Source organism: Spermophilus citellus (assembly GCF_964194105.1).
Source record: "Spermophilus citellus genome assembly, chromosome: 3".
NCBI classification, from domain to species: domain Eukaryota; kingdom Metazoa; phylum Chordata; class Mammalia; order Rodentia; family Sciuridae; genus Spermophilus; species Spermophilus citellus.
Window position 1 is genome coordinate 162,302,152 of NC_138184.1, and position 11,517 is coordinate 162,313,668.

General features: G+C 36.5%; 1 protein-coding gene across 1 annotated transcript in view; it reads left to right on the forward strand.

The window, feature by feature from the left end:
* The window catches only part of NRCAM (neuronal cell adhesion molecule), a 278,975-nt gene that overhangs the window by 264,614 nt on the left and 2,844 nt on the right, over positions 1-11,517 (forward strand). The window contains exons 28-29 of the mRNA XM_081286371.1: positions 4,596-4,727; positions 5,629-5,707. Coding sequence (XP_081142497.1) covers positions 4,596-4,727; positions 5,629-5,707 — 211 coding nt within the window. The remainder of the gene's footprint in view (positions 1-4,595; positions 4,728-5,628; positions 5,708-11,517) is intronic.

An 11,517-nucleotide genomic window follows, 5' to 3' on the forward strand; every position in this document is an offset into this window, starting at 1 on the left:
AGATATACAGCTAGAATGGGAATAGTAGTCCCAGCATTTAGTCGGTCCTATTCAATACCAGGCAAGTGGTTTTTCCTTCAGTCCTTTCAGCAATCCTGTGAGGTGGGCACTATTATTGTCCACTTACACCTCATGTCTGTACGTAGAGGCAGAGAACCTGCCCAGACCAATAGGTGGAACATGGTAGAGCCAAATTAGAAGCCTGTCCTTTCAGCATCTGGCCCTCACCAGACCCCACACACGGTCAAAGGCTATAATCCAAGGAAATGGGTCATCCCAAATGACGACTTCAGTCAGCCCTTGTTGTACCTGTTCTGCTGTTCTGGACCTAAAGGCTTCGTGTGTTCTTGACTTGCAGATGTGTTAGATTCACCCTCAAAATCAAGTTGTAGCATTTTCTGTTCTTTTATAAGACGAAACCAAAATAAAACAAAACCCAGTGGCAATTGCCAGGAAGCTCAAGATGAGTGATTGTGACAGATGTGCCATTCTTTCATGCCAGTGATGAGAGACAGGACAAGGCCACAGCCAGTTACCGTCACTTTTTCCATCTAGATGTAACTGTTAAATAGAATGAGTATGGAAAACTCTAGTGACCTTAGTTAACCTGTTACTCCTTCTTAAAATAAATAAATAAATAAACTATTGGTGATTATAATGGTGGGATTTGCTGTTATAGATTCAAACATGAACACAATAAACCAATATAATTTGGTCAGTTTCCTTCACCAGTACCACCCACTGCACACACCTGTTACTCCTAGGAGCAAACACTGTCTGCTTCTGGAATGCCTCTACCTCTCCTCCCAGTTTTTGGTGCTTCCTCCTTAGCCCTGCAGGTTGACACCAGTCCTTGTCCTCTCCTGCTCTTGCTCCTTCCCTGCCCATGCAAGAGGCAATGGTGAAATCATACCTTGGTGTAAAAACATACCTTTTGACTTTTTTGGCTTTTTTTAAAAAATTTTCTGAATTCATGAACTGCTTCCTTCTATGAGTTTTACTAATTTGTGGGAACCTAGATTCAACCTAGTTGTTTCATAAATCCTCTTAATGTGACACCATCTCTGCCTTTTACAGATTTTTTGTGTGTGCTGGATTTTTTGTATGAGCTGAGGAATGAACCCAGGGACACTTAACCACTGAGCCACATCCCCAGCCACTTTTTGTATTTTATTTAGAGACAGGGTCTAACTGACTTACTTAGGGCCCCGCTAAGATGCTGAGGCTGGCTTTGAACTCATGATCCTCCTGCTTCCGTTTCTCAAGGTGATTACAGGCATATGCCACCATGTCTGGCAAAAGTCTGGATTTTTAAGGCATTTTTTTAAAAAAATGAATCAAACAAGACTACAGGCAGCACCTGAGGCTGTGCTTCTCCCCTTTGTTCCTGGCAGGATGTTTCATTAACACCAGCCCACCTGTGTGACCGGGTGTGACCGCTCATTAACACCACCCACTTCTCTTTCCCTTCTCACCTCTGTCCCTCAGTTAAAGTCACTTCTCTGACATTTCTAAGACTAAAATTTATTCTTACTGTGCCTAACAGCTTTTTTGTCAGCTGCCTCCAACCTTTTGTCAAGATTATTTTTTCCCTTTCTGTTTATAAAAATCTCTATTGTAAAATGAACAGAACATTTTTAAACATAGTGGATTCTTTCTCAGTAATGTAGAACAAAGTGCCATTTCTGTCACTCTCTGTCTTCTGAGCTTATTTGGTGACCATGAGTACTCAGGGGCACCTTCCTCAGAGACCTCCTACCACCATGCACAGATTATCCACAGCTCTTCAGTCTGAGAGGGGAGGACAGTTGTTAGAATTAACTTCTAGGCAACAACAACAACAAAAAAATTCTGTTCCTCTACCTCATTTTATTTTTATTATTTATTTCTTTGATACTTAGGACTTGACCCAGGTTCACTTTTCCACTGAGCTACATCCCCAGCCCTTATATTTGAATAGTCTTTATTTGTGTAACTTTGTCACTTTATGGATTACTCAGTAATACCTGTATAAAATTTTATTGTAAAAACTTTGGAAAATGTGAAAACTCTCTTTTAGTCTTCACCCCATTCCCACTCATTGAAACTCATATTCTAGAAGGAAAAGACCCATAGGCTTCATTTATATGTCTGTTCATACGTGTGTGTGTGTGTGTGTGTGTGTGTGTGTGTGTGTTTATGATCTTCACAATCTTGGTTATGGCCTGAGTTTTTATGTTACAGATAAGATGATTTGGAGTGTCCTAAGGAGGTTGGGAGCCTCATCCTGTCATCCTGGGCTTCATATCCCAAGTTCAGATGGGAAATCAATAGAAGTTATTTCTACTTGCAGAATATCTGTTTTGTGTCAACTTCTGGTGCACTGTGTGTGTGTGTGTGTGTGTGTGTGTGTGTACATGTACCTGTTAGCTTATTGTGCCTGATTAATCTTAAATAATGAGATAGGGATATATTTAATACTTTTTTTCTTTAAAAGAGAGGCAAAAATTCAGAATCAGTGTGGATGTTTGTTTTCCAATTGTCAAGAAAACACATCCAGTTTTTGCACAGTTGTGTAGTAGCAAGCTTCTAGCCTGACATTCCATTTTTTTTAACAGTCACCATCTTTATAAGACAGATTCTGTGCTAGTATTTGAATATCTTGTTGCATTTGTTCATTATCAATTGCATGTAAATAGATGAAAAGGTCAATGTTGAAATTGTTTAGGACAAGGAAATAAATCATTAAGCATACTAGAACCAGATTCCTAACTTAAGTCAAATGCTCAAGAGACTATGCTTCTTGGTTTTGGATTCAGTTTAGAATAAGAAGCACACAAAGACCTTTGGCAAATTGACAGAACTATATTGCAAAGAGAATGTAATGATTAACTTTTCAAACATTTTTACCTATCTCAGTATTTTATTCTGTGTTCAGATATTTGTAGATTTGATGTCTAGACTATGCTTAGGAATGCACTGTAGCAGCTGCTAGTGTACTAGCTAGTAGCATCTCACCAGAGCCAGACAAACATGTGTCCATCTCCAGCTCTTGGGCAAGCTCTTTACCTCTTTGGGCATGGTTTATTCCTAATGCTTACCTCATAGGATTGTTGTAGAGATTAAATATGTCCTCAGCACAGTGCCTAGCATATGGTAAGCCTACAAAAGTGTTAGCTGTCATTATTATTACCATTATCTTCACCCTCACCATCATGACTCAGGGATGTGTGTTGGAGAGGGAAACTGCCTATACTCACTCTTCAATTTTGTCTGCTTATGGTACAGCTCAAAACCCCTCTAACTAATGAGGCATGGAAAGCCATTGGCCTTTGATTTTATTCCAGATACCATGTTTCCACTGCTCATTTTATTTCTTGAACATATTTTCAGACATTTTTTACATTACTGTTCACACTTGATTTTTATCATATTATTTTCTCCCTTACATTCTATGGAGAAAAGGGGGCAATGAGATGCTTTCTTTTCAATACATAGAAGAACCCGGGATACATGTAGCCATGCTTATTTCTCCAGAGATCATACACATCTAACCCAACTACAAGAAATGTTGACAGAAGAAATTCAATCAAAGTGAAAGCATAATATAGGCATGTTTATGAAGTCAAAGAAGAAAATGTTTTACCCTGCTTATTTATGGTCAAATGAGAAAAAATCAAGACCTGTAACAAAGTATTCATGAAAATTTATTTAAACAAATCCGCATGGGTGTGTCTGAATAGCCATTGATGCTGCACTTGGTCCCATATAATTAACACTTTTGAATAGCACCAGAAGTGGTCATTTTCCTGTGGTTTTCTTAGAAGTTTTGTTAAGAAATGACTGGTTGAATAAGGGGCCTCACATTTATTTACTCAAACAGAATAGATGAAGAGGTAAAGAAAACATATACATGTGAATGAGTATTTTCTCTTCAAACTGGTCATTTATTCTAATAACTCCACTGATCAAAATATATTTTAAAGTCTTTTTGATAGAAACTAAGAAATAACAAATATTGATCATCTGAGTAGATTCAATATTATAGAAATTTCCATTTGGAATTGAGGTGTTATATAAAATAGGGTTGTGACAGACTTCTCACGTGAATCATCTTCTTATTAGACAGATTGCCAAAGCTCTGAAAAACAGCAGTAACATTGCAATGGCACTTTAGGCTCCAAAAGTGGTTTCCTTTGAAGGAAAAATACTCCATTAGATGTATACATTCTGTTCTGTTTAAAGTTCAGTTTTATATTCCTTTCATTGTATCAATATTATAATTTATCCTATAAACAATAAATTTTTAATTAGCTTGGGAATATGTTTCTATGAGAATATATAGTTTACATAACTGTGAACACAGTGTTTAACAGGGTTTGATACCATTTAATGTTATTAGCATTCATATTTCTTAAATTATTTAAATGATGAATATTTTACAAAGTTAGGTAATTATATAATTCCTGATCAATAATTGACAGGTTCCAATTTGGGGCCACATGGGAAATGTATAAAAGCTTGTATATTAAGGTGGCTGTTTTTTATTACAAGAAGCCACCACAGTTCTCTGCCCCTTACCCAATTCCAACCAATACCATTGATTTGTTTTCCAGCGATGGCAAGCCGGCAAGTGGATATCGCGACTCAGGGCTGGTTCATAGGTCTAATGTGTGCTGTTGCGCTCCTTATCTTAATTTTGCTGATTGTTTGCTTCATCAGAAGAAACAAGGGTGGTAAATATCCAGGTAAGAAAAAAATACTGAAATTACTTTATAATTATTCATTAAACTAAAAAGAATTGTGTAGATTGCAATAGTATATTTCCCTAGATACAGAAATTTGGATTTTTCTGTTCAATTTTTTTAATCCCTTTTTATATAATGACATTCTAACTACTGTCAAAGGCATAGGGCATTTGGAAGAGCAAATCAGTCTGTTCTCTGATAATGTAAGTTTACTCTCTTAGGATCCACAAAAGTTCCCAATACTGAAGCAGTACCTAAAAACCAAGTGGTGGGATAGAGGACCAGTGCATGAAGCTTTCCAAAGGAAGTAATGCATAGACCCAGTTTTGATGTTGTGATATGTGACATTGCTTTCTCTATTAGGCTGATAGTTCACTCAATTTAGTAGGTCCATCAAATTTATATATTTTTTAAAATATTTACTTTTTAGTTATATTGGACACAATATCTTTATTTTATTTATTTATTTTATGTGGTGCTGAGGATGGAACCCAGGGCCTTGCATGTGCTAGGCGAGTGCTCTACTGCTGAACCACAACCCCAGATCAAATTTATATTTTCTTTACGTGACCATTTACCTTCTGGTTATAAGAAAAAAACTGCATAAAAAATAGACTTACGAAAACAATTTGTTAGCATGAATATAGATAATAAACAGATGGGTGAAATGGGGGAAAAATCTTGGAAACTTACTAAAGTCACCTTATGTGTTAACAAATGTTCATTTTATTAGGTTCCCACAGCAATGACAAATGTATCAATTACATGCACAACTACATAATATTTCTGTTTTTATGGTTGTATAACATCTACTTGTGGAGAGAATTATTTTCCTCTGCTGTATAACTTTGATAATGAAGTACAAGTTCAATGGATAATGATGCTATTTCTAAATTTTCAGTTAAAGAAAAGGAAGATGCTCATGCAGATCCTGAAATTCAGCCGATGAAAGAAGATGATGGAACTTTTGGAGAATACAGGTGGGCCTCTGCTTCCTGTTGCTCTTTGTCTTCTTGGCCCTGCCCCTCAGCAAACAGTCTCCCAAGGCAGGATTCAACCAGCAACGTACTCTCTCTGGCTGTACACATGGCCTCAGTTTAGAAATACTTCCATGCCTAAATGTTTACATGTTCCTCAAGATTAAAACATTCTCACTTTTCATTAAAATATAAATTTCCATTTTAGTGATAGGTTTGGAGGCAGAGTATGTTTGGAGGCAGAGTATGTTCCAGAGGCCCATGTTGTGTTGGTCAATCTAGCAAAGCCAGCAAGTTATAGGGAGAATTAGAATGTGAAAGACCCTACTTCCTACATGATCTGCATTATAAAGAAATGTGCCTTTATAAAACCATTATAAACAAAACCCTTTAATCTCAGATATGTAGCTCTACTTAAGCAATACTTATACTTCTGTTGTTCATGGAATGATAAGTATCTCATTTTATAAGCAGTTAATTATAAAGCAGTATCACAGCCATTTGGTCCATGTGTTAACTCACAGAATTTTGAAGATACATTCTTGACTTAATCATTAAGAAGAAATATTAATAAAATCTATTTGCTGATTTTTTAAACATCTCTTTAAACAAGAAATATTTTTGCCTAGGCAATATAGGTCTTTTCAGAAAGAAAGAAGTTATTATTCTAGACATGATTAAAAACAGTAGCAAAATATTTATTTAAGTATTCTAAAAGATCATCACTCTGGTGTCCCAAAAGGGTATTTCTATAAATCTTTGCACTGAGCTCAAAATGAGGCTTGCTTTTTTTTCCCCCTAGAAGAAAAAGACTTTTGGGTGAAATAAAACATTTCACTATTGTAGTTTCCAGGTGGCATTTGTATCTAAGATATTTGTGTTAAGAATGCCCCATTTCTGGAGCTCATTTTTGGTACTTCCATGTCAGTGTCATGAGGGTAAAATAATGCCAACAGTGAGAAATATAGGGCTGATTGAGAAAAGCCATATATTTCCAACAGAATGGGTTTTGTGCACGTTTCCATGTAGACACGAGGGTTTTGCCTTCCTTGTCTGGACACAAGGAAGAGCATCCACATTCTGATCTTCTCTTCAACGGACACAACTACAGTTTCTTTAATTTCCCAGAAATTCTGTATCTCGGGGTATGGAAAAATTTATAGTGAGGCTTGTCTTGATGTTAGTTGTTGGCTCTGAGGCTGAAAGCATAGGAAAACCTCCTGCAGTACCCTCACCCTCTGCACCCAAGGTTTTTATAGCATATGAGAGCAGCCTACAAATGCCCATAGTCCAGGAAAGCTGCATCTTACACTTACAAGCTGTCTTCACTGATTTAACTCACTCTTCTACACATTTCTCCTGTAAGCAGGTGAGCATGTAATCACTAAAATAGCTTGTTTTTAGAATTCTCATAGTTATAATTCTGTACAGGATATTCACACTGCTCCTTTGTTGGTTGTTAAGAAGCGACATCTTTAATATAGACTGGAAAACTTATTATATATTTGCATGAGTTGAAAATAAACCATAAGCACTTCATATATTTTCCACATGGTGATGGATTCCTGTTTTCCATTATCATGCTTAAATGAATATGGCAATGTACTGCTCACTTCATGGATCTCAAATAGCATTTGCTATGATGGTGATGTAAAGCCATGACCTGAAAAAAAATGTAACTTTCCTGGAGTAACGATGCAAACTACACTATTATGACTTGATTAAAATTGAGGTTGAGTTTTGTGAACCAGCTTGGAACCAAGAGACTGTTAATTTTACTGTCAACTCAACCATCACCTGTGATTCCTTTATATGGTACTCAGTTTGACAAGGACTCGGTTTTTTTTTTTTTTTCATCTACAAAGGGAAATAGTTGTTCAAGTATTAGAAGGTCGTCAAAGCTTTCTTTGCTGGTTCTATGATTTCTGTACTGTAAGCTATATACCAACTACTTTGAATATGATTTTGTCTCTAGAGCAGTACATAGCAAGTATTTAGATTATTGGCCTCATAATCACTATTTAATTTACATTTGTTTGATCATATTCCTTTGTCTTGGTGTGAATTCATGTGTGCTATGTTCGTGAAGCGTTTTCAAATGACTGTCTTTAACTTTTGCCATGATTTCTCAAGATGAAAAGACTTTTTTATTTGGGCCTATTGAATACAAACCCAATTGGAGTGAAGACAAAAACTCTGATGACACATATAATGGCATTGATGGCAGAGGGGCCAAAGGAAATAAAGTTCTGATGGGTGTCTCCAACTTGAAACACAACTTAGTCATGTGATTTTTTTTAATGAATCTTAAAGTTCATAAGGACAACACCACGTGCAAAACTACTTCCCCAAATTCCTGAATACCCTGTGTTACAGAGTGGCTTTGTCCTGTGATTTTCAGACACTACCTCGGAATTTCTTCCTTTTGGTTTCATTTCTGTTTAAAGAAATCAGATGATCTTTATTTTCTTAGATGCACAATTAATGAAAACGGTTCCAACTACTGTTTATTACAGAAGTTTTTTTTTTTTGTAGTAATACACTTTAGTGTCACTTTTTTCCCCTAAATCACTGGGGTCCTTTCTCTGCTTTGCACCTTCTGAAAGTTTTGAGCTCTTTATCACTTGCTAATTCTCATTCTCCTTCATTCCAAAACTGAAATATAATGCTGATCATACTGACACACACAAAATTAGGATGATTGCCTAAATGTGAATTTATTCTATGTGCAATTTGCTTATTCTCCAGTCTGAGGATGAAACTGTTTCTATATGGTGGGCTCTGAGCCACAGGACATTTCATAGTGCAAAGAGGGATGGAACTTCAATTGTGGCCAAATTTGATTTTTTTCCATATGCTATAACCCCATGCACTCACTCCAATACCCACCCCTAAGCAGTTATCCTCATGTGGAAGCCTGCAGCTTTGTTTGTTTGTTTCTTTAATTATACAGACAGTAGGATCTGCATCCTTACTAGCATATAGAAAAGTCAGAGAAACAATTCAACCAACTGTGTAAGTATTTTCTTATTCTTTAGATCCATTCTTTCTGAAACAAGAATGAACACAGCACGTAAACCATGTATCTATGGTACTTGAACTCATAACTTACTGCATAAATGGAGACTCTTGCCATGGGAATCTTGCCATTCATGTGAATGTGATCATGTTGCAAGAATGCTAACCTACACTCACAAAGCCTGACCAAAGCCAAGCTGTGTCACTTTTGTTACATACTTCAGATTTATTCTTCTTACAAATGTGAACTGATGTGTCAGCAAAATAAGTAATGACAGGCTTTTAGAGAGTGGGTTGGAAAGAGTTTCTTGGTCATGGATGTCAATGAAACCCTGATAGGATAGTGACTACAGGACAATGAGACATAATTATCAGATTTATTTGCTGTTGCTGAATTTTACTCAGTAGGCATTTAATAAGGGCGCATGCCTAAAGCATGTTCCACTCAAAAAACACATTGAACTCCTTAAAATTTATCCTAAACATAAAATACAGGAAAATATATTTTCATGTTTTATCATAAAATTAAAGAAGGAATGAATTTTTTTAATGTTAGAATTCTGAAAAATTTCTGAAATGCCCACCATCTCTTTATTGTTACTTTTTCATGAATTCATCCTATCAATGTTTATTGAGTGCCTTCAAGTAAATATTTTTGACTTTGCAGGCCATGTGGTCCGTGTTGCAGCTCTGCTGTTCTGTGTAGCACAAATTAATCATAGATTAATACATAGTAAATGGGCATGTACCAAATTAGCTATAGTTTACAAAGGCCTTATCTCTAGGGGGTATATTTTCAATACTTGATAACAGAGTAATGTTTTCAAAATGTAGATCACATTTTGTCACTTAGCCATTGAAAACTCTCCAGTGGCTTCCCATCTTACTCAGTGTTACAGGGAGAATCTTCAGTGTCCCATGGGTCACTGATATAGCCCAGTCTCTTCCTCATTCCTATTAATCTCTGCTTCTCACTTGCTCCTCCAGTTCCAGCCACATCTCCTTGCTATTGCCAAGCTCGCCCCTACCTCAGGACACTTACACTGTCTTGTGACTTTTGCCAGAATCGCTTTCCTTCCAGCTGTCCACCTGGCCAACATAGTTCTTAAGCTTTATCCAGTGCTACTTCTTAAGGAGTCCTTCCTTGGACATCCTAATCAAATATATTTTCTGTAGTACTAATTTTCTATCGTACTAATTGCCTTCCAACATCACTAATTTTCTTGTTATATTGATAGTTAATTGTACTATACCCTAAGAGAAGTCAATTTTGTGAGGTCAGCGTTTCAGTCTGTCTTCTTTGCTCCTTTATCCCCAGTGCCTAGATGCTCAGTAAACATTTATTGGATGAAAGGGTGAGTGCATTGGTGGCTGGATCAAAGTAGTGTCATAGACAAAAATTTCCTGTAGTATCCTTGGGAAGCTCGTTCTACAAAGCAGAATAAGGCTAATAGTTGGAATCCAAGTGACAAAATTCTGCTCATTATTGAACTTTTCAGCAGAACTGACTTTTTCATCAAGTCATGTTCAGTATTTCACAGAAACTATTCCTGCAAAGCCTACAGATTAATGAGTAAATCCCAAAGATGTAGCCTAAGCTATTTTCATAACAAATTAGAAGCTGAATGTTATGCTCTCCAAAATGCCCCCAAAGACAGGCAGCTCAAGGTTCCGTGACTCCACCCCAGTTGTTTATCAGTGGTGGTGATAATATAGATTTTCAACAAGAACTTGTGTGTTGTTAAATAGGTAATTTTCATTAGCAAAAGCCAGTGTCATGTGGCTAGCATTACTTCCCAGTCTTGAGATACTATTATTGAAGAAAAAAATGAAACCACTAGCAGAAGTTATTGACAAAGAAGACAGAATATTGGTGCATCTTAAAATTTGCTAGATAAACTACTACAGCTAAGCAACCTCTTTGTTACATTAAGACTTTTTATTCTTTACTAATATTGTGTGTTTCCTATTTTAACTTGCATTTGGTTCTTTGAAAGAAAACAAAATATTGGATTATGCCATTGCTCTTTTTTCCACTATTTTTTGCCCAAATATTACCTATTAAGATATTTCTTGGGGCTGGGGATGTGGCTCAAGCGGTAGCGCGCTCGCCTCGCATGCGTGCGGCCCGGGTTCGATCCTCAGCACCACATACCAACAAAGATGTTGTGTCCGCCGAGAACTAAAAAATAATAAATATTAAAAAATTCTCTCTCTCTCTCTCTCTCTCTCTCTCTCTCTCTCTCTCTCTCTCTCTCTCCTCTTTCACTCTCTCTTTAAAAAAAAAAAAAAGATATTTCTTAATATCTAATAGGCCAATGTGCATACCTAGTTACGTGAACAGTCATGTAATTAGGTGGACATCCTTAAATACCTCTTCTACTTCCTAGAAATTGTGCTTAGGTGTTCAACAGAGAAATAAGAAAAAATAACAATTACTATAGAGTCCTATAAAGCTTTATTAAAGTGTGTCCCTCAGCTTCCCATCCAATGTAGACAAGCTAGATGACACACATGGCACAAGGAGAGGGGGTTAAGATGAGTGCAGGAAGTCGTTGATTATTTGTGTTGGAAGCACTCATGCTTTTTAGACTATTGGCATGCCATTCATACTACAAATTATGGAGAGCTTTTAAGTTAAAGTGTGTATGTTTCCAAATTAATAAGTTTTTACCCATGACTAACAGTTTTATAGGAAAAAAATACTGTGTACTATCAGTATAAGGATTTTGCTTTTCTTCTTAGGCTATTTTCATTTGTTTCTTCTGCATCCTTTTAATGGAATTTGTAGGTCT